General features: G+C 41.0%; 3 protein-coding genes and 1 long non-coding RNA gene across 4 annotated transcripts; 3 read left to right on the top strand and 1 right to left on the bottom strand.

The window, feature by feature from the left end:
* Nucleotides 1-1,305: 1,305 nt before the first annotated feature.
* On the bottom strand, nt 1,306-13,943 carry smap2 (small ArfGAP2). The gene is made up of 9 exons (XM_058620100.1): nt 13,624-13,943; nt 5,564-5,697; nt 4,493-4,657; nt 4,357-4,416; nt 4,185-4,242; nt 3,379-3,530; nt 3,070-3,250; nt 2,238-2,602; nt 1,306-1,559 (listed from the first exon to the last, which is right to left on the bottom strand). Exons 1-9 carry the CDS (start codon nt 13,727-13,729, stop codon nt 1,434-1,436), a joined length of 1,347 nt encoding a protein of 448 aa, XP_058476083.1. The 5' UTR covers nt 13,730-13,943; the 3' UTR covers nt 1,306-1,433.
* LOC131447971 (uncharacterized) lies at nt 4,237-12,861 on the top strand. The gene is made up of 4 exons (XR_009234110.1): nt 4,237-4,391; nt 4,487-4,602; nt 5,594-5,725; nt 12,145-12,861. It is a non-coding gene; the product is annotated as an uncharacterized LOC131447971 (long non-coding RNA).
* Nucleotides 13,944-14,309: 366 nt separating the features above from the next.
* On the top strand, nt 14,310-16,724 carry LOC131447596 (PWWP domain-containing DNA repair factor 3A-like). The gene is made up of 6 exons (XM_058619480.1): nt 14,310-14,549; nt 15,163-15,302; nt 15,858-15,953; nt 16,035-16,220; nt 16,345-16,433; nt 16,531-16,724. Exons 2-6 carry the CDS (start codon nt 15,246-15,248, stop codon nt 16,655-16,657), a joined length of 555 nt encoding a protein of 184 aa, XP_058475463.1. The 5' UTR covers nt 14,310-14,549; nt 15,163-15,245; the 3' UTR covers nt 16,658-16,724.
* Nucleotides 16,725-18,048: 1,324 nt separating this feature from the next.
* Nucleotides 18,049-22,926, top strand: trappc3 (trafficking protein particle complex subunit 3). The gene is made up of 5 exons (XM_058618400.1): nt 18,049-18,227; nt 19,357-19,454; nt 20,312-20,411; nt 21,800-21,982; nt 22,083-22,926. The coding sequence occupies exons 1-5, from the start codon at nt 18,186-18,188 to the stop codon at nt 22,200-22,202; spliced, it is 543 nt and encodes a 180-aa protein (XP_058474383.1). The 5' UTR covers nt 18,049-18,185; the 3' UTR covers nt 22,203-22,926.
* Nucleotides 22,927-23,888: the final 962 nt, after the last annotated feature.

Here is a 23,888-nt window from a genome sequence, read left to right as displayed (position 1 = left end):
CACACAAGTACACACGCGGCTCGACAAAAACTGACGACATGAACTCAGGTGTTCAAAACAAAACAAAAAAAAATACATTCATCAAGATTGTTTTGTGTGTCCGACCCTGATGGACGTGTAAAGTACAGAGAGACACATTCATATATCGTCATAAACAAACGGCGTACGTACAATCACAGCTGGGTAAACATTCTTCATGCAGTTCAGTGGAAGCATCTGACACATGACTCATCCGTGATCTTCCAAGCTTTTCTCTCTAGTCTCTGTCCCGATTTTTAAATCTATTAAATTTATTTTCTTATTTACAGACATTCAGACATTATTGAGGCCTCTATTGTACAAGGTAGATTCTGGACTTGAGGTGTGTGAGTGTTTATAGGATAACGTTGCATGCAGAGTGACTGTGTCCCGCCGCGGCAGAGGAGATAGCACAGTGAGTTACAGAAAGAAAGAAAGAAAGAGAGAATAACCTGTAAGGACATTAAAGGAACTGCAAAACTGATCACGACTTAAAGGTAAAGCAATATTGAGAACGCTGTGCAACGATAACAAAGCTAGCGTTAATCTTTGGTCTACCAAAATCCAGCGAAGGATTTCTGACATAAAGTTATTGATTTTTCAAATGTAAGAATCTCAGCGACAAATGAGTGGATTTCTTACATTTTAATATCATTGCGTAGGTGGGACGACTTCATTTAAGTGTTAAGGAAGTGATATAATTGTTTTGGATACATGTTAAGTAAAGACATGTGTTGTTTCTTATAGTGCAGTTTGAATGTGTGAGGTTAAAAGCACAGCCTGTGAATCTCGCTTACTTAAAGCCTTTGTTTTCCTAAATGTATAGTGTTTTAAAAGAAATAAACACGTAGGCTTTGCAAGTTACTGTATATGATATACTGTACACATTTATGCTCCCTTTTTTATTCACAAAGGGGTGATTAAAATATTTGGACACATCTTTTATCTACTATGTCTAACTCTTAGTAAAATCAGGGGCCCATTGATTTGAAAAGGAAATATTGAAATTCTCTTTAAAAAAAACAACAAAAACAACTCTTTCAAGGAGGTTGACATCCATTTTTTAGCCAACAATAACTTTCTCGCTCACAGGAAGATGTGGCCTCTGAACCCTGTTCTCTGGCTCGTCAAACCAAAAATGTTCTGAAGGCAAGTATGGAAATCTGCAAAAACATGGCCGTAGGAGAGTAGAAGAAGAAGACGAAGAAGAGGAAGCGTGAGCGGAGAGCAGAGAGAAAGAGAGGTAGCAGTGGTTCCCCCCCCCCCCCCACCCCAACTATCCTTCTTCACACGGTCTCCCTCTCATCCTGTGCTTCCCTGTACATGAGACAACGTCTCGTGGAGAGTCGAATCCACAGATTCCTACAACTCAACGTGTCCTTGGTGGAAACTTGTCACTTATCGGACAGATAAGTTCATTTCCAGATGTGCGCTGACATGTGCACTGAGCTGGGAGCAGCTGCACCTCCCATGTGTTGACCGCTGAAGCCCACTGTGCCGTTGGTGTTGTGGAGGTTCATGCCGGCCATGTGCTGAGTCATCTGAGAGACAGAAAACGCACATTACTCGAGGTAAAATCTAGTATTTTTTTAACTTTTTTGTTGTTGTTGATGTGATCATGCTCCAGTGAACAGAAACAGAAATGGTGTATAATTGCGATTATTTTACAGGAATTGCGATTGCATTTTTACATCATTATTCTCAATTTAATTCTAAAAAACACATTTAAAAGGATTACTGTGTGATATTTGTGCATATCTGTGAGAAACAAAGATTTAGATGTGTATAGGTCAGGACAAGAATTCATCTAAAATGATATTTTGACACACATTTTGGCTTATATATTATATATAACAAATATTGCACAGGCTGTATTGCAATTTCCATAACATTTCGAATCATTTATCAAAAGAGTGGGATTTTCCCGCAGCAGTAGTCACTTCTGAAACCTTTCATGAGTTCTCAGTGTTTTCAGTCGCACTTTGAATCTGTCTTGACCTATTAACGTTTCACTTCCTGTGTGCAGTGTGGGGAATGCCGGCCGGGCAACACGAGAGGGCTAAACACCGCTACACTGAAGGAGTCATGTCTCTGTGTCTCTTAATGGCCGTTCATCGGCGCTGTGTGAACTCATCTGACAACGAATGTCATAAAGTTACGCACTACAGCTTTAAATCCGTCACTAACTCTCGGTAGTGTAGGTTTTGCTTGCGACTCACCTGAGAAAGGTTCCACTGTGGCTGCTGGGCCTGCTGCGCTCCATAAACCTGCGGATGTGGTAATGTGGGTAAGCCTCCGACCTGCTGCTGTCCCATCATGCCACTCTGCTGCTGTCCCATCATGCCCTGGGTCATTCCCGTCATGTACGCTGGCGCCACAACACCGCCAGGCTGAGCCATGACACCCTGTGCGCCCTGCTGTCCCATAACGCCAGTCTGTTGAACTCCCATCATGCCACTCTGTTGCTGTCCCATCATGGCCATCTGTGATGTCGCCATGGCACCTCCCATTCCACCCATCTGGGCTAAGGAATGGTATGACCCGTACGGGTGTGTCGGGTATCCCATTTGGTTCATGTACAACCCTGAGGAAAAAAAGAAAGACAAGAAAGCATAATAGCAGTTAATATTTAGATGGTATCTCATGTAGTGATGCTCCATCTTGTTTTAAGCCCATTATTACAATAGCAAGATGCATAAAAAACATGATTGCAATCATGTATTTTACCCAGATTGTTCAGCCCTAAGTGCCGTGGAACAGCCGATAAGAGCTCCTGCTCGCTCTCTGCGCTGCCCTGTGATCTGATTGGTCAAAAAAACCGCATCATGCCACAGATCTATTTGTGAGGCTGTAAACTGAGCCCAGAGGAGGTGCAGAAGTGTTTCTCTGTCTCAGACAGAACACTTGATTTACATTATGCTGAAAGGTTATTATAAAAAAAAAATGGGGGGAAAAAAAACAAAAACTCCAGCAATAATCACAACAACCCTTCATTAATGCAGCTTTAAGGGAAAATGACTGTACATCTTATGTAAATGAATGTAATCTGACCATGAGTCGCCATACTGCTCGCGTGCACCGAGGGAGCGGACGCATACAGGGACAGAATGGAGTCCTTGGACAGTTTCTTGACAGTGCCCTCCTCTGCTTTGGGTGCAGGATCCAAGAACAGACTGAGGTTTTCAGGCACAGAGGCAGTCACTCTGCTCTGAGGCAGAGAGTTAGAAACAGCCTGTGAGAGAGAAGAGATGATGTCAGGATACAGTGAAAAAGGTAAATCATAAAACAAAAACATCACTACTTTAGGTGTCGCTTTTCCATAAAATAATAGCACAGTGTGTGCTGAGTTCTGTCTCTTACTGTGGTTTTAGAGGAGGACACAGAGGCGGGTGCTGGCAGAGAGCTGAAGAGATCCAGGGCGGAGTGTGCCAGAGGTGGCACCACTGAGCTCTCATTACTGTCTGGAACACTTCCTCCACCATTAGACACTGCAGGACTTGGAGCAGGAGCGTCTAATGTGGAGGGGAGATCAGATCATAGCGTGGCTATTATTATTGTTATAATAGTTGTTTCAGGAATAAACCAACCCTTTTCAAGATTGAGATACAGCGATCGTCATTGGACCTGTGTGGAAATGTTTACGTGTGTGTGTGTGTGTCTTGTGAGGACATTTTGGCTGGTCCTCACAACTTTAACCCCTCGGTTACCTTCTCATTACTGTAACTCCTAGAACGTTTGTGATATGTAGAAAATTCAAAAAACTATGGACTGGCGATCTGTCCAGGGTGTGACCCCGTCTTTCGCCCCTTCTATGTCTGCTGAGATTGGCGCAGGATAAAGCGGTAGAAGATGGATGGGTGGATGGCAGCAGAGAAATAGAGCTTTGCGCCAAGTATGGAACGAGCGTCCAATCACAGACGAGATTTACCAGGCGTCACACGTTTGAACGGTTGAATAACAGTTGAAAAAAGGGGCAGAAACACTCCACTCGTTGAACATTTTTTGACAATTCCACATCTAAAAAATCTAAATAAATCCAGACGGTCTTAATATCATGAGGTTTAAAACTTGGTTTTAGTGTAAGAAGTGGGTTTAGGTTTGGACTAGGCATTTAGTTGTGATGGTTAAGGTATGCTGTGTGTGTGTGTGCGTTTGAAGCAGAATACCTAGTTCGAGCAGGTCTGTAACAGTCTGAGAGTCTGTCTTGGGGCTGATCTCTTTTTTCTGTCACAACAGACAAAATGGACAGGATTTATAAACCACATCTGCATCGTTAATGTTATCACAAACACCCGTGCTTAACGGACAGGGCGAGGACCACGCAGAGGACGCACTCACCAATTTCATCTTCTCAAACACAACGGGCTCCTTGGGTAAGTTGTCACAGCTCTTTTCTTTCTGAAACAGAGGAAACACTTTGCTTTGCACTCTCTCCCACTGTGTGTTTGTGTGTTTGTGTGCGCCGCAGACTCACTCTGAGCATCTGGATGTCGATGACTTTATCCATGTACTTCTTCTTATCATACTTGTCCCTGATGAAGGTCTCTGTAGACTGGTCCGTCTCGGGACGCTGGAAGCACTCGGGTAAGAAAGCCTCGTAGAGACGCTTGGCTTTGGCGTTTCCCATCTCCTGAACGCACTGCAGACGAAAGAGAGGAAACATTCAACGCACGATTCCCATTGAATATTTAGTGGTTTAAAAAAGAAAGCGGAGGACTCCTGCTGATTAAAAAAGGCGAATGTGCATGAAAAGAAAAGAGTAAATGAAGGAAGCTGACTGTGGGATATTATCACCCAGGGAAGCCCAGTGCAGATGAGACCCAGACGAGACAAGCAGCATACTAATGTGTGTCCAGTCCCTCTACTGTATTTATGTGACACAGTAGAGACAAGTATTGAAGTTACATGCTGCTTTGTTTTCTGCTCAATTATGCCTAGAAAGACACAGTTAGAAAAGTTCTATTCAAAACTACGCACAACAGCTTTAAGTGGAGCCACGTTCTGATAACAAGTACCTAACTAAAAATACTTGACTTTTACTTTTACTCCACTTCATTTCCTCGTTACTCGTTACTACCAAATACAATCAGAAGAAGAAGAGTTGGTAATGGTCTGAATTTATATAGAGCTTTTCTAGACTTGAGCTGCTGAACATTACAGTTTTGTCATTCCCACGCTGCAACATGGGGTTAAGTGTCTTGCTCAAGGACACAGAGACTAGCAGAGGCCGGAATTTAACCCACAACCTTCCAGTTGAAAGACAACTCGCCCTACCACTGAGCTACCGTGCCTCAATCCTATCTCCTCACTTTTTTTAAAAATACATTTACTTCTAAAACTTAAGTACATTTCATATCAGAAAATGACTTTTCATACTTAAGTTAAATAAAAGTCACATACTTTAAGACTTTTACTTCAGTAATATTATAAAAAAGTGACTTCAACTTCTACCAAAGTCATATTCTGGTAAGATACTTGTACTTTTACCCAAGTATCCCTTTGAGGTACTTTATACAAGACTGCCATCTGTACTGAGACCACTGACCTGGACCTGCTCCTGTGTCCACTCATCCAGGTTGACGGATTTGACCTTGGAGATGTGAACGCCCAGGTTTCGATGGATCCCAGCACATCGGATACAGATGAAAATGCCCAGATTCCAGGACGCCCATCTTGGACCTGGTGAAAGGCAAGAGACAAATTGAAGGTGAGTTGGTATTCAGGGGACAGCATCTTTGGAGAGTGCTGATTAAATACCAAGAAAGGGTGAGAGAATGTCCTGGAGAGGCTGAAACACTGTGTAAAAAAAAAACTGATTAATTTTGATCCTATTAAAGCGAGACAAGTCTGAAACCTCAATTATGAGTTTGGATTCAGCTGGGGATACGTCTAATCCCATGTAGGCCATGCACTGTCCTGACACATAATGGGATAGTTAGCCTACATAACTAAAAGTGACACACGCAAGCCTGGATACGTACGGGGATGATTGCTCATTCTGTCGCGAGGCCCGCGCGTGTGTGGGTGCGATGTCGTCATCCACTTTGTCCGTCTTACTGCCACACAGTATGTGTTATAGATGGATGCAGTTGTTTATGTATGTGCCACTTTCAGCCTCCAGCTCTTTTGGGTTTCAGCATAACACAGTGTTGCTCTTGCTTCCTTCTACCCGCAGATCTGTCAGGATCTTTGTCGACACAGGCAACTCTGAGAGCGGGGGAATAGAAACAACGTTCTCAGGGTATTTTTCTGCTCAAATTATGCAACCGTCCTCTTAAGAGAGCACAGTCAGCTTCAAAGAGAATGCCCAAGCTTCTCTCCCATCTTGATCTTACCTCTCTCTTACACTCGTCTCCCTCCCCATCTCTTTCTGCTCCCCCCCCCCCCTTCCTTTGCCTCACTCCAGTTGGCTGAAGTAGTTGCGTGCAACCTTGCTACACTCTGATGTGCTGTGTCTTTTACACCACCAGGTGGAAGAGCATCTTTTGCTCACATGTTTGTCTCCCCTGTCAGCTGAAGTCACTGCGATGCAACAACATTCTATGCAAACGTAAGAGGAAGCCGACTTTCAGAGGAGAAAACGTGCAAAACCTTCCTCTTTGTGCCAGCTGCAGGAAACACTCTTATTCCACTCTGGCTGCAGAGTGGAATAATCGCCCCTTACTTTGGTTGCATCCCGGACTACGCACGCTAACGCAATCCATTAATCTATATGCATTATTAACAGGAACTCAGTGGACTGCAGGTCATTTCTCATGAGCTTCCCATTAGCTATTTTTATGGGCTTCATCTTGACGCTTGAAAATCAAAGTACTGGGAGAAAGAAACCAGCCAACATAAACAGCGTGTCACCACATGGACAATGTCCATCATGCTGACCGTCTGCCTGGAGCATTAGCACGCCGCCTAATAATAGTGGAATTACTCCAGCAAAGCCGGCTTAACTGCTGTAAACATTGGAAGTGGCACAGAGACAGCATAGATTATCAATTGTGTTGAACTCCCTGAACACTAACAATTAGCTTCTCCTCCTCATTTTTATTCTCATGCTGCTCTGTTTCCTGGCCGCCATTTCTAATCTCTCTCATTCATCACTGCTGCCTCCCTTCTCTTATCCTCAGTCCGGCCATATCTCCCTCACCCAGTCCTAATTCTCCTCCCTCCACCCTTTCTCTTTCTGCATGAATTGCTGCATATAGTGTTCAAATATTGTTTGGTTGTCCTGTTGACTTTAGTCAAGTTTGAATTTTGTAGTCTTTTTTAAAAAAAAAACTTTTTAGCATCCACTGAATAAAATATAGATGAGTATAGACATGAGTATAGACATCATTGTGTAGTTTTCACTCAGGCCGAACTGACCCCTTGTGTTCCTATTACACAATCAAGGTTTGGTCACTGCATCTCCGTCTGTATCTCGATTATGCTTATGTTTATAGGCATAAAAAAATACTTCTTCTGAGGCAACATCAGACTTGGACGTAACTTCTTCATGGTTCTGAGAACAAAAGTTAAATATAATCGAATTTTATTTTATCTCTTAAGTCTAATCGGTGAAAATCTTGTGTTTAAAATGATTAAATATGAGTTGCACCTTGAAACAAAATATGTTGACATTGTCAGATGTCAAGAAGTACTTTTGTTCCTTGACTCAACTGTTGTTTAGTCCACCATTACTTTATTACAATATTTTTCGACCGCTTCATCCTCCACATGAGGGTCGCAGGGGGTGCCGTGCCAATCTGACATAGCAAAAATAAAATATATTTCAGCTAAATTCAACGATGCCCACATTATGCATCACACATTCAAAGTGAAAAACCTCGCCTCAAACTCGCCTCATTGGTTCCAACGATAGATGCAGCGTGCCTGTCCAGCAACAGTTCACACTTCAGGTACTTTAAACAGATTTTAGTAGGAAGAGAGTAGGAGGGATAGACATCTAAAAAGGGAAACAGCCTCTTGCAGAGTTTATGTTTCAGTGAATGTTTCTCCATCGCCGAGTTCTGCTTTCCTTTCTGTGATCACATCACATCACAGGCAAACAACATATTCAAGGTTTGACGGAATCAGTCAGCCTTCATTTATTAGGTCAGACCACCAGGGCGAAAAACTGAGTCATCACATCGTGGACGTCAGCTGTCTGACGAGCGGCTGTGATGCACACAGGGTTATTACGAGGTAGAGGCACAAACGTGGCCGTTACAGATACAAATCGGTTGCAAACATTGCGACACCTCATTTACTCAAGTCCTTAAAAGACTAAGAAACAGAAGCAGAAACATCTAAAGGACACACACACACAGAAGAAAAGTAACTCCTGTTAGTTAGTTATTCAGGATATTTGTTAAGAGACTAATCTGTGTGGAGAGAGCACAGCATTGAAATCACCAAGGCAACGTGAACAACAGATCTTGGTTTTTGGCTTGAAGAGGTAATTCAGCTATTAAAGTAAATTGTGCAGCTCTGCTTTGACTGTTCCTGTTCTATTCAAGGTTTAAGTGCTTATCAATGTTTGGTACTTCATATCCATAACCGGGCCCTTGACTGTTTTCTCTCTGTGGAGCCGAGCGAACTCACGCAGCGGCAGCAGACTTCGGCTTACGTGCCCGGGGTCAGACACAGACGTTATTGGAATCTGTTTAAGCCCTGTGGTGCCAGCAATTACAGCTAAATGCTTTTGCATGCTGAAATAATAATAATAACAAGTCACTGCCATTAAGGCTGAACAAACAAATCTGACAGGAAATGCGATATGATGCGCGATATCACAGGGAACTGTGATTTTGACATCATTGTTCTCATTTTCATTCAAAAAAAAAAGTAAAAATATTTAAAATGATTACTGTGTGATTTGTGCAGATCTGTGACAAACACTGTTCCCTTCAGGCTTAAGAATAAGACATCTAAAATGATATTTTGACACACATTTTGGAGGGATTATTACCCTACCACAACAGTCATGATTCATTTTGTTGTTTTGTTCTATGATGACAACTTTGAAATGACATGTGATTATACCCACACCACCATGACTATTTTGTCTGATACACACTTCACAAGTGCACCGAACACATTTGACACACACACACACACACACACACACACGTGCTTGATACAGCTCATTAGCCTACATCCCACAAGGATGCTCTCTCTCGTGCACCTGCTTAATCCCACGGAGGCTCAGTCACCCTCAGTGGATTCTACAGCACCCTCCCACACCACCACCACACAAACATGAGTATACTGTAGAGATGTACCATCCACACGCCCATCAGTCCAAAGACCCAGAGGCCCCCCAGTGACCCAGTCTCAGTCTGAGCTAAACAGATGGACCCGTATGGATAATTTACTAATACACACCCACCATCTGCGTGTTACAATGTGAGCGTCACAACCCATGACTGTGATCCTGCAGGTGAGTCACTGAGGTTGACTGGATAATACATCAAAAAATGAGTGGGACACTGAATCACTGTGTAGGTTTACAGTCTTTTTAAGACATGTTTTTTTTGTTTTAGTGTATAGAGTATGTACCGATATCAGTCCTGAAGCTGTTAACAACACGTTTGTGCCATTTCAACAAAAACATAACCCTCCAGCTGTGTCACAAATATTCTTCTCCCATAACCAAGAAAGAAAAAGCCCACAACATGACTCATCTAAAATGCTGCTGCTGATTTTTATTTACATTTTTACATCCGATCCAGTCATTTCGACCAGATACAGACACCGAGTGTCGTATATCGCCTCCTCCCTACTTCCTTCTATACTGTAGTTCGGTTTATTCTATGACTGATTTTGGGTATTAGGATTATTTCTGTAATGTGTGTGTTTTCTGTTTATTCACTGGTGTATTATAGCACAGCTTTCTACTTCACACACTGCACACACACACAACCACATACAGTGTTAACTTAAATGTAGAGCTATACACTTCCACTTAGTCCTGGGTTATATATCTGTTGGAATGAATATTCAGATTCAGTCCGTTTAGTCCAAAATGTATGGAATAACTCCAGAAACTTCCACCTGGCCTTAAATAAAGTGAGTATCATAAACATGAGTGTAGGAGAGAATCCATAATCTCCTCATAGAACTGCTTTCTAAAATATTGGGATTTGGTTTTTAGGCTGTATAAGACGTTATCACCTTCTGCTCCTGGTGTTTTGTCCACCTCTCGTCTTATTCTGACAAGCGGATACAGTTGGATGTGTGATCCTGTCTCCCTGTTTGCATGTTTTATACGTTATTGTAGACACTTGTGCCCCATTTAAATGCTTCAATATTTCAAGCTGATGCTTTATTATCAATCTGGAATGATACAAATATTCCAGGAATAATGTGCAGAGTGTTTTTTTTTTAAGTGACCAATCAGTTTAATTGGCCCAGGGACCCAGACAGTGTCCACTGTGATATACTGTGCACTGTATCACCGTGGCACCGCGTCTATGGGGTGGCATTGTGTGACTTTGAACTCTGTGCCAAGTAGACGGACGCCAAAAGCCAATTACCTCCTCATTTCAAAATAAAATCCTTCCTGGCTCCTGATTGGAGGACATTATGGGGTGGGAGGGGAGGGGAGGGGAGGGCTGCGGTGGAGGGATAAGGCATGACATCGCCAGGTGATATCTCCACGGTAACCGTGGCCCAGTATGTACGTAAACACAAGTACAATGAAAGGAGACAATAAAAGAAGGCAGGCTTTTATGCAGGCGAGCACACACACACACACACACACACACACATGGACACACAAACACACAGCCCCTTGAGACTAAAGCCAGAGGTGAGAGTGTTGACTACATTATACACTTGCCTCACCCTCTCTCCCGCCCCCATCTGCTCATTAATGCCCGTTGAGTGTTGAGAATTTACAAAGAAAGAAAGCCATGTGGTTCAGAGGACAGTAAAGTGCCGAGATTGTTGTGGTTTTACATTGTGAGTAGAACAACCCCTAATAGCCTTTGTGTGTTTTTGTATTCTCTTTCTTTCTTTCTTTCTTTCTTTCACGAGCTGGTGTAAGAATAGTCTTTACTCCATACATCTCACCACTTCCTCTTCGCTCACCCAGAGGGAGGAAGGTGATAAACGTGCAGCAGGCTCTGTCCGAGCAAACAAGATTAGACCAAACCTCATCATGGACCATATGGCCCAGAAGCTCTGAGACTCTGAGAGATGGAAAGACACATGCATGCACATGCATTTGAGCATGTGTGTGTGTGTGTGTGTGAGTCCATTTGCGGCAATGTGTGTGTGTGTGTGTGTTATTGTGACTGAGATGCACAGAAGCGTAACACTTCAACACATTCAAGAAAAATGTGCTAATCAGGTTGGAGGTGAAGTATCTCCTTTCATACCTTATGCAACACTATTTTTTTTTACAAGGAACAAGGTGGGAAATGAGAGCGTGTTGGTATAAAACCACTGTACGGTAGAATTGTAGTAAAAAAATAAAAAAAATAAAAAAAAGAATTGTAGTAAATGCAGAACAGAGAGTATAAGACATGTTCACATTTAGAAGAAAGTAGATGACAAAGTATAGAGCATATATATGAATGGACACCAGTGTGATTGACAGCTAAACATCAACATGGCGCCGGCCAAATAGTGATTCATGCTACTTGGAACAAGATATTCAGGACTCATTCTTAAAGGCAGTCACACTTCTGTCCTTTCCCTCTGGAACTATGACATTTTATATTTTTAAAAGAAAAAAGAAAACGTGTCTAAAGAGCAAACAAAGAATCTTAATATATGACTGGGCCGGATTAGCAAATGTGTTATTTAATGTTATGTATTCAGGTTTCTGGTCTGGAGAAAAAAGAAGTACCGTCATATTTTCTTGTCTTTTCTTTTTCTAAACAGTACTTGACCTGCTCATTGGCTCGTATGAAATATTTAGTGATGCTCCATCAGCATCGCAGCTCACTTTTTTTCCCCTACATTTGGCAGCTTAAGGACGTGAAAGAGATACAGGAATGCAGACACAGCGAAACAAAGCCGTCAAGAGAGATCAAATAAAGAGAGATGCTGAAAGAACACCTGAATGTTGAAGTGACTCAGATTTATTTTCAGGGCTGTGTGGACAAGAAATGTGATTGTCAAATCGGATTTGTGTCATTTCAGGTTGTCTCGATCTGATATGAGGCCCATGCAACATGAGTGAGAGCAGTTGGAATCAAACAACAACAACGACGACGTAGTGAAGTACTGTCCTCCAAAGCTAAACCTCACACACTATGACTTAGCTGTTTCAGTCTCCCATATCAGTAAAGGTACATGACATATCATCTTCCCTATTTCCCTATGTATCTGTTTCGTCATGAATGAGAATGCAGACGTACAGATTACAAGGTGTGACTGAGATACACTCCAAAATCATCTCTGTCCACCTGTCTGTGTCTCTTTCTCTCTCTGTCTGTGTGTGAGTCATCTTATCTTACATCACATCTCCCTGTTAAACACAGTGATGCTTCTTAATTGTATTCTAATTCTATTATACCTAAGGTTTCCATAAGCTATTATCACGTTATGACAGCTTGTAGGGATTTATGTTCTTTGAGTGCCATCACTGGAGAATGGAAGCTGGTCTGCTACACATGCTGGCATCATATTATGGACTGTAGCGGCGGTAGCTCAGAGGTCAAGCAAGTCGTCTTTCAACTGGAAACAATTGGGGGGTTCGATTCCCCCGGCTCTGCTCGTCTGCATGATTTGGCAAAAACACTTGACCCCACGTTGCTCCTGACGACAGTGTGTGTGTGTGTTTCAATGGGTATGAATGATGTGCTGTGTGAGTGAATGGGTGATTGGCAAAGCAGCTTTGAGCGTTCATCCAGACTAGAAAAGTGCTGTATAAATACAAACCATTTATGTGCACAAAAATATGTGATACAGCAGCGACGGTACTACATTCACTCATTCATTTTTTTTTTTTCTTTCCTTTTTCCTTTATCATACTCCATTCTAGGCCTGTAGGGACAGTCTGTTCAGTGAGGCTGGTGTCTCCCTTTCCACCTCTGAGTCAATTTGTCCATCTCCGGGTCAACCTGTGTGTCCATGTGTTTGTCAACCTGTGTGTCCATCTCTTTTTCAAACTCTGAGTCAACATGTGTTTCTCCAAGTCAACATGGGTGTCCATGTCTTTGTCAGCCTCTGTGTCAACCCATGGGTCCATCTCTGCGACAACCTGTGAGTCCCTCTCTATGTCAACACGTGGGTCCATGTCTGTGTCCACCTTTGTTAATTCCATTGGTTCTGCAAACATATAAGGTCTTGCAAAGTGTCCCAATAATATTTATATTATTATATTAAATTGATCTCTAGATCCTTCTAATAATAATAAGATATTCCTCACTATTGATCAGAGAATGTTGGTGGAGCATGGCATGATGTAGCAGCAGCAGCAGCAAGCCATGCTTCAGCCTTGAGCGGATGCTGTCCCCGGGTCTTATTGCAGCACACTACAATGTAATTGACCGACAACTGATGAATGCCGCATTTTGTAGCGTAGTAAATGAGAAAGAGGGTTCCATTCACACACACACACAAACACAGGCTGTTCTCCACGCACAGACACTGACACAGGACTGAAGAACGACCCACCTTTTGATTCGCAGTCCGCGCAAAATTTATTCTCGTCCAGCGCGAGTAGAGAGTTGAGGACAGCCTGGTATCTGTCAACGTCTTTCACAGATTTGCCCGTCATCATTGCACCGGTCCACCGCCTCCTCCACAGCGCCCACTGTCCGAGCCGAGCCGGCTTTTGGTAAATAGCCTCCTAGATTACAAAATGAAGGCAGTGTGTGTGAGAGAGCGCGTGTGTGTTTGTGTGTGTAGATGCTATGCGCTTTGTCACTCTTCCTCCTTAGTGTGTGTGCGTGTGTGTGTGGAGAGCAGCGTGTTTGTTTCACCACGATGGGATGACTGTCTCTCAGCCAACCAGCAGAGGTGGAGGAAAAGACCACGTGACTGTTCAGAGTGAAAATATGATGTTAACTTTATTGATGAGTCCTACTGCGCGCGCTCTCTCTCTCTCTCTCTCACACACACACACACACTCTCTATAAATAAACATAATGTTAAAGCTACAATAACCTGCTTTATAAAGCCATCCATCCCCTTGTCAATATATAATATATACTGTCATCTTGTGGTCAATTGTGATAAATAAAGCTAATAATAATAATGATGTCTTCTTATGTTTCCCTCCAAGACGCTAGATGGCGACAAGACAAGCTGTCAGTAGTCGAGACACCGGAAAAAAAGAGAAGGGTCTAGCTGCAGACCCGCAGACCACTCAACGAAACGCCCCTTTACTCAACGAAACGCCCCTTCACTCAACGAAACGCCCCTTTACTCAACGAAACGCCTCCTCACACTCAACGAAACACCCCCTCACACTACCCGACACTCTGATTGGCTCTCAAGAGACTGCGTCTGAAACGTGATGAAGTTTACGTTGACCGAGTATGAAGAGAGAACCCGAAAAAGTAACACGGTTAAAACACGGGAAAATAACGGAGGAAAAGGTAAGAATAGATAAAAAACACATTTAGATATTGAACACTGGATGAATAGTCATTATTTGTATCCATTAAATCAATTAAGTGCGGTTTATTAACCAGTAATGTCTGCATGCTGTAACGATAGCGATTGTAACAGCAAGCAAGACGCAGCGATTTTCTCCCTTTTTTTCTTTTTTTTCCTTTTTTTCTTTTATTTATATGTACAGGTTATAACATTGACAATATAACATTGTCTCATTTTCAACCAAGAAACGTATAAGATAAACTATATGATCTCTATATATTAGTATTTATCTGTTTTTTAATCTTTAAATGACTCTGACAAGTTGCACACAGCTTTGCTAATTTGAAAACGTGTGACCTCAGTTGAACAATTGTTAAGATAAAAGATTTAATGATGAATAATATTTTTCATGTTTAGAAATTAGAAGTTCTGTTGAATCACAGTCAACAGTGTCATTTGATTTGATTTATTTCAGTTAGCCTGCATATATTTTAGGACAGGGAAAGTCTTAAAGGCAAATGCAGTCCAGTTCTTTACTACTTGATTCTGGATTAAAAATGTTTCCATGTTAAAAATACAAAATACAATTTTAATTTACATTTTTTCTTATAGAGCAACACTACGTTCAGTAAAGGAGCAGACCCTGAGCTGAGAAGATGCGACTCGGACACTGATCTGCACAAAAAAGGGGAGCTATGCAAAGCTTGTGGCTCATCTGCAGGGACACCAAAGGTCAATGGTGGAGTACGGTGGTAAGTCCTAAATGATCAAATATTTTTTCATTTCAACGCTGAAAGGCTTTAATTTCCCCATGAGCCTTATGTATTATTAAATGTGATGTTATTTCTGTTTGTCCTGACCATGGATAACTGTGACCATCAAACTATTCAACTCATCCATTTGAGTATCAGAAACTCAAAATAAGTAAAGTAAAGTAAACTAATGCTGGAGCCATTTCATCTATGTGTACTGTACTTCATGTGTGTAGAATCTTAAGTCAATGTGTATTTTATTTTCACTCTTGTTGAGAATTTAGATATTGAGAAAAAGTTTCAAGATTCCTGCATTTTTATAGATGCCCCTGATAATAATGATTGTTCTCAGAAGTAATGTAACAATTTGCCTCTCAGACAGGCTTATCTGTATATCCATTTAGGGCAGTGATGTTACTGTGGCCAAACAAGTTGCCAGCCAGGATGACACCTCTTATCAGAGGAAGTGCAAATAATCAGGGAAAGAAAATGTCTTATTCAAAGTTCTTAATCACATGTATTCAGTGTTGCATATTATGTGTAATTTAATTTTAGGAAAGGGCCCAACAAGCCCAACAGAAGCGACGCGAGGCATGTTGTCTGTTAACCAGTGTAATCACAGAGGATCAGGGCATGCTGCAACACCTTAAAGTGAGTGACAATGGCATTTAGTGTGGTGTTTGTGTATTTGTATATGAATACCCAAACTAAAATCCTAAACAATTTTTATAGAACATCATCACAGGCAACACGGTGTCTCCTTGGGCCAAGAAACAGGACAGGGTCATCCTTCTTTTTGAAGATGATGAACAAGTGGACAAAGTCATGCACTTCTTGTCTGAAGTACTCGAACGTACTGAGACAGACAAGAAGTCTGCAGATCCAGTGGCATTCGTAATGGATGTACTTTTGCCAGAGGTGAGATCTCAGACACTGACACTGATTTGTAGACTACATGTTTTATGTGACTGCATATGTCTGTCTCCTTTTAACACATGGTCACTGTCTAACACAATCTTAAATCTTAATCTTCATGCCACAGGCAACAGTATACGCCCTCGGAGCTGTTCACTCCATCTCCCTGGACAAAGCCAAGGAGATGTACATGCGTGGCACAGAGTTTGACTCAAGGTAAGCCGGATAGTTTAGGTTTTCAGTTTATATCTTATTATGTATTTGAGTGTCTTTAACGACTTAATTATTTTGCTATATCATTTTGTCTTGTCAGCGAGATAACCCAGCTTGGGGAACAGCTTCAGAGCCACATTTCCTCAAAAGCGAGGCAGAACCTGGATAGCTTCCTGAGCAATTACAAGAAAGCCTTGGAGTGTGAGGAATTCCTCAGGCGCCTGTAATCCCTGGGTAGTGAATGTGTCTGCTGGATAGTCTGTTGTGTATAAAATAAAGAAAATATATCATTCATCACTTGTATTCATTACATGGATTTGAAAGTTATACAACTTTCTGTGCAGAATCAAGGGTTTCAGTGCATTTGTTTTACTTTCATCAAAAGACCTACTGATGTCCAACTGGCTGGGTTTGATTCAGATACCAATGTTTAACATATCTTCCTGGAAATAGGTAACATCTCCTTAATGACATACTCAGCAGATCTTGTCTACTTAACTTCTGTCTACCACCACCACCTGGACCACACCAGCACAGAATTTTAGGAGGGTTTCTTTCAGGTTAAAAACCTGATCAAGTAGACTTTTATTAGTTCTAATTGTTGTTCTGTCCAGTTGAACAACATGTCAAACTACAGACTAATAAGACATTCAATAAATGTAGGCCTATATTAAACACACCTTTTTGTAACATACAGGTTGCCATGATGTTGGAAGTTTGCAAAAACAAATGAAATTATTCAAAGTGTGTGTTCAAAGTGGAATTTGTGATATTATATTGTATAAACGTGATATTATATTGTATAAACGTGATAATTATATTGTATAAACGTGATAATTATATCACATAAACGTGATATTATATTGTATAAACGTGATAATTATATCACAAAAACGTGATACTATATTGTGTAAACGTGATGTTCAAAGAACTTTTCCAATCGGCATTTATATATTTTAGCAGTTTGGCTATAACATTTCATACTTTACAAAGTGACATTAATTATTCACAAATTTCACAGAAAGTACATTTCTGTGTTCATAAAAGTCAACACGAGTATTTATTCTTCTCTATTCCTGTCGCACACCGGGATAAAAGTCTCTTGTCAACAAGTGTCTGTGAAATACGCGTGTGTAAATAAAGTTTCAATAAAAGAAGACGTTATCACGTTAGTAAACGTCATCACGTTAGTAAACGTCATCACGTTTCAGACGCAGTCTCTTGAGAGCCAATCAGAGTGTCGTGTAGTGTGAAGGGGCGTTTCGTTGAGTAAAGGGGCGTTTCGTTGAGTGAAGGGGCGTTTCGTTGAGTAAAGGGGCGTTTCGTTGAGTGGTCTGCGGGTCTGCAGCTGGACCTACTTGGAAAAAAACGGCAGCTGACTGAAGAACAACATCACGCTAAGGAAAATGTTCTGAGGTTTTTTCCGGAAATAAAATTACCTATCCTTCAAAATAAAACTATCAACATATTTATAGTACAACAAGAAAACGCTGTCAAAGAGCACGATGTTTTTTTCCACAACTTTAAAAGTTGTGTACTATTATCTTTATATCCGTGCTTTGTGTCACCCCTTCGAATCTTCATCTTATTATTTTAACGTACAGCGACACCGGAAGTGAATAGTCTAGCTAACTTGACGTTGGCGGAAGAGAGTGACTGTACCGGCGATTACGGAACTAGCTGGTTAGCCAGAATCAAATAAATAAAGGATTAATATCGAGTCGCCTCCCGTGAAAGTCCGTAACACCGTCCACAATGTCTCGGCAATCCAACCGCACATCTGACAGCAAGAAGATGGTAGGCGGCTCCTGTGGCATTGACACTCGCTCAATCTGGCTAGCCTCATTAGCAACATGCTAAACGTAGCTAGCCTCTCGAACGATGAGCTGTTAGTTTGAGACTTTTTGAACAAGTTAGAATTACAAAGAACACATTTGGAACAGCCGAATAAGTATTTAAGTTGTTGTGCAACAATACTGGCGATGTCTATCTTTTGTAGTTGTTTGTGTATGTACCTGTCAACAACTAAATAATTGCAGACAACAGGCAATTATAACAGAAATGAGAGCTTAACTATGCTGTAGGATTTTCCAAAAATAATTTTTAACACTGTTTAAGGAAACGTTGAAAAGCGACATGAATTATTCATTACCGTCCATGTCATGACAAGAATATCTTTTACTGTGTTAATATGGGGGCAACTTTTTTTGAATAAGCAGTTTCATTAGCTTTGGTCCTATTTTTGCAGTTGCAGTGAGGACATACCTTTGTAATGAAAACCATTACACATCACATATATGGAGTGCATGTAGTTTCAATATTATATTTATAGTTAATTAGTACTTGTAATTTCAGCACCAGGAGCTGTCCATAATGGGATTTAATGGAACCTTTGGCAAAAATCAGAAGTCATATTCAGACGTGAACCCCAGATAATATCTGAGAGATTTACTGCTCACACATGACAAACGCAATGGGAAATGTGTTTACACATCTAATAGGAGTAGGAGGCAGGAATGTTGCCCATTCACTCACTGTGGGTTGTCCAGAGTTTCTCCTGCTGCATTCTCACATGAGCTCAGGCTGACATAATCCAGAGATTAAACTAGGGAGCTGTCAGGAGGAATCTCCCTAGAAACTTGTGCAGACCTTTGAACTCACATGACAATCTACAGAGGATATTGGGAGTTCAATACATATCTGAAAGCAGCTAGAGTATGTTACATACCCAAAGCTGGCAGCACAAGATGTGACGCTGCTAACATATGTGAACCTAGTTGTAATTACTTTAAACCAACAATTATTGTTCACTGTCCACTATCACTATAACTAAGTGTGTTCAGCATGCACATGGCTTGGTTTTGTAAAATGAAAGTTGAGGGCATTTCTTAAATTTTGGGCATTTTTTTTGCTGTTTTGCTTTCAGAACTCTGAGCTGTTCACACTGACTTATGGGGCCCTGGTCACTCAGCTTTGTAAAGACTATGAGAATGACGAGGAAGTCAATAAACAACTGGACAAGATGTAAGTATGTCCTTCAATTGTGTTCCTAAAGGATGTTCCCACTCTCTCTTCAGTCATGTTAATCAGTTTATAATCAGAGGCAATATTGCTTATAGGACAAACCCAGGCCACCTCAGTTAGCAAAAGAAAACTTGATATTTCTCTTAAAAAAGTGCTGACTAATCCTAGGTAAAGCCAAAACCTGGCTCTAACAAAAACAAGTTGAAAAAGAACAACTGAAAAAGTAAGAATTTTTCTATTTTTTTATTTCTTTGATGGTCACAGATTATCTGTTCAGGACATACTTTGGCACAAACAGAAACCCAAGAGATCACAGTAATGAGATTTTAATTCCTGCAGATTTATTTTATTTCGATGCGTCAGAAGTTCTCCAGGACTCATAATTTCCCAGAGCTTGGAGAGTAGAAAACTGATATGTGTGTTTGAGAGAGCAGAAATGCCTCTGGAATGCCATAATAGACACAGTGTTCCAACACAATAAGATTCAAATACACTGATCTGTTGACACGTCAGGTACTTTGGACTGGATGTACTTTGCCTTTTTTCTGGTTGTCCAGCAACATTAAGCTCTGTGAGATGAGGCTTGTCTTACCAGACAAAGGCAGTGAGTCTGCACTGCCCACTCTCCCAGTTGCCAAGCAAGTGAACAGACATAGACCATGTTTGGATCAGGATGGCAGTTAGGATGTGTTGACCTCCAATCATAATTTTCATCATTTTGTAGTGTATGAACCACAATTTACTTGGTTTACTACTGCCATTACTTGTTAATGATGCAGTATCCTGTTAAGATGAAGAAGAGGCAGAATGACTTATATCCCTCTTTTTCTCTCCATCTGTCTTTGTCTGTTTCTTAGGGGTTATAACATCGGAGTACGTCTCATTGAAGACTTCCTGGCACGCTCCACCATCGGCAGGTGTCAGGATTTCCGGGAAACAGCCGATGTCATTGCTAAGGTACTTGATATTTGCAAGGTCCAGACCAATCAGAGTGTGACCATGGATTTCTCTCAAGATTGAAATGACAGAATGAGGCAGGACATAAATGACAGATTATAGAGCTGAATAACACCCAAAAATGATCAGAGAAAGCAGAGAACAATGGTGGTAGTGGGAGGAGGGAAAAATAATGATTGGGGCCAAGCAGATGAGCATTTTCCTAAATGTGAGTCCAAGATCACATTCCTCTTTGTCTTGATATTATTACCATTGTACTCGGCAGGTGAGGATTTGCTTACATGTAGAAGGAATATAATCTCATATTCAGGAATTGTGCTGTGATATCCCTTTTGTGCTTCATCATCTTTGTCCTTTTATTTATGGTCTGAAAACAACAAGACTCATTATGATGGTAATATGTCATACTTCATCTTCCTTATCCGTGGTATGGAAAGATGGAAAAACGCAGGATGCCCAAAGGCTTGATCACGTGTTCAGCACACCAGCTGTTTTCTAGTTGCTGCTGCTGCTCACCTGGTCAGCCATAGCACAGATGTAACCCTAAACTAGCCCACGGAACTGGCTCATGGTCGTGATGTGGAGGGTGATGTCTGTAAATGGCGGAGAACTATGGGAAGACACAATAATGGCTTTGCCTCAGAATATCACATGATCTGTTGCCAAGCTCTGAAATCACCAAATCAGTTATTGTTCTGTGAAATATACACGGAATAGGTCTGTTATTTAATTAAGAACAGATTTTCTAAGGTACCTGGATAGTTTCATGAATTTTCTGTTGTCTTTGTTTCAAAATATTATTTTCTAATTCATCGCTGGAATACTGGGTGAGCAATTCAAAATCTACCCAGTGCCACATCATATTGTAATCGATTGAAGTGGTTTAGCTGGAAGTTATGCTTACGTGCTCGCTTGCTTGCTCAATGCAAATATGATTTCTAACGGCATGATCAACTTTGGCGTCCCTCATGTGACAAAGTGCTGAAGAAAAACAGGAGCAACAGACCACAGTTACCAGAAAGGTGTGTACAGATTATACTGTTTGTATTCTAATATAGACTAAAGGCATCCTGCAACTGCTTCACAAGTAAGGTGATGACCCTTAATGTGAATTAACGTAAGGACGACAGAGCAGATCTGTATTTCCACCCTGAGCCGAAAAATAACGTTTAATTCAGAGGACAAAGAATTATCCTTTAGGTCATTTTAATGTGTTTGAGTAATCGGCAAATCTGTAGCTACTGTTATTTTTTTTAATTATATTAAATATTAGAATGTACATTAAATCGTATTTTTAAAAAGTTGCTGAAGAAATATCTAAAATTGTAGTTGCACTGCACTGTTTTATGTTGTATACACTCCTCTTTATTTTGTGGCATGTGTGTTAGGTTGCCTTTAAGATGTACCTGGGAATCACGCCCAGTGTGACCAACTGGAGTCCGGCAGGAGATGAATTTTCCCTCATCTTAGAGAATAACCCATTGGTAGATTTTGTGGAGCTGCCAGATAACCACAACACGCTGATTTACTCCAACCTGCTGTGTGGAGTTCTCAGAGGAGCTCTGGAGATGGTAAAGTCACTTACACGAACATGAACGGCAATAAATGAGGACAGAAGTTTCTGTGCAAGTTTTTGTCAGTGTTGTTGATGTGGTGATGAATCGGTTTCAGGTCCAGATGGCGGTGGATGTGAGATTTGCCCAGGACACTCTGAGAGGAGACAACGTTACAGAAATCCGCATGAAGTTTATTAAAAGGATTGAAGAGAATCTCCCAGCGGGAGACGAGTAATGGTAATGAAGGAGAAGTTATTCAAGGAACACATTCACTTACAGACTGAAAGGATGAATAAACCAAGCTCAAAACATCAAGCTGAGTGGCACATTTCAACAGTATCTTAACTTGGTTCCTTTTAAAATTCTGCATAGTGTGAGAGTTGTAGCTCTCACATTAAAAGGAAGGAATCAAGTTTGATATTATGACACTCCCCAATTTCAAGTATCTTCATCTCTCATTCTTTCTTTGTTGTTGCAAGAAGAATGCCAGGAGTCAGAAGAGACTATTGAGATTCATCCCAGAGAAACGAAACACTGTACACACAACACAAAATCATAACATGGCTCTACTTTACATATTTTATGGATGACATAATGTTTTTTTTCTGTATCCGTGGTCCAATTTGAGACTTTCTCCCTTATGACAGCAGGCGATGTAGAGGGGTAATAGAATGTTACGGACCATTTATCTGTCACCATCCCACATGGGAAGTCACTTGTTTTTCATTTGATGTTCTAATTTACATCCTGCCGTGTCAAAAGATGGATGTATTCACTTGACCATGTGTCGGCTGTTGTCTGTCTTTGTGGTGGAAAGCCCTAACTTGTAATGTTTGACTTTTTTTTTTTTTCTTCCCCCGTCTTCTTTTTTTAAATGAAATCACAATCTATATCGCTGCCAGTTGTCTGGCATGTTAATTTATGTAGATGCATACGTCAAATAAATTCTTCATATTTGATGTGATACTTTTCCGCTTTGGTTTGTGAAAGTTGTGGACTTAAAAACAATTCCTGTTGGTGGACTACACACACACACACACACACACACACATGCATATACCATGTGTCCTCTGCGCCACCTTGTCAGTTCTACTTCAGTCTGCTGTGTGAGTGTTATCCCTTTGGAGTACTGCAGGCACTCGGCAAAGACAAACATTAACAGACCTAATTTGTCTCTTATGTTTCTTCAGGGTACATTAGATTAATCTGTGTGTGTTTGGGTGTTCTGGTTGTCACACCTGTGAAGGTCTTAACACCGCCCAGATGTAATGGACGCAACTTCTCATTTAGGTTGGCTGTACACAAACCTATATGTAAACATACGTTCCTGGCCCCGTTTAAAAGGCAAACATCTGGATACGAAAGGAACACAAAGCAGTTTCCTGCCCGTGTATCAAAACAGTGTCTAAAATTGTCAGATGGGGATTTCCTTTTGAGAAAATCGGTCAGCTATTAGTTGCTGGAAGCCATCACACTCAAAACATCCTCTTTTATAGCTGCCATTACATCGACCCATTGCTGCTTTTTACAGCATTATATCATGTTCTCCCAGCAGCCACTAGAGGTTGCTGTTTACATTATGTTCTTTAGCTGGAGGCTGCATTTGTTCCCTAGTTCATTATGTGGCTTATACAGAGTTATGTACTTTGTGTCCAAGATGAATATTGTAATAGAAATACGACATCTTATCTGTGAGAGGAGTGACTAGAGATGCTGATAACTTAAATTGAGATTGTTATTTAGGAAGCAACAGACAATTTGCGGTCGCTGAATAATGTATGCCCGATGCAAGTGCAGCTTCTACACTTCTTCAGTTCAGTGGAAAAATTTATTAGGATGAGTTTTCTTAGTATTAGACACTACTTTAAGCCTCTGAATTATTCTGTCTAAGGGAGTGTTCATTTAAAAGGATAACATTTGG

Source organism: Solea solea, chromosome 20, assembly GCF_958295425.1.
Source record: "Solea solea chromosome 20, fSolSol10.1, whole genome shotgun sequence".
Taxonomy (NCBI): domain Eukaryota; kingdom Metazoa; phylum Chordata; class Actinopteri; order Pleuronectiformes; family Soleidae; genus Solea; species Solea solea.
Note: the sequence above shows the minus strand (reverse complement) of the source record. Positions and strands in the feature narration are given on the sequence as shown.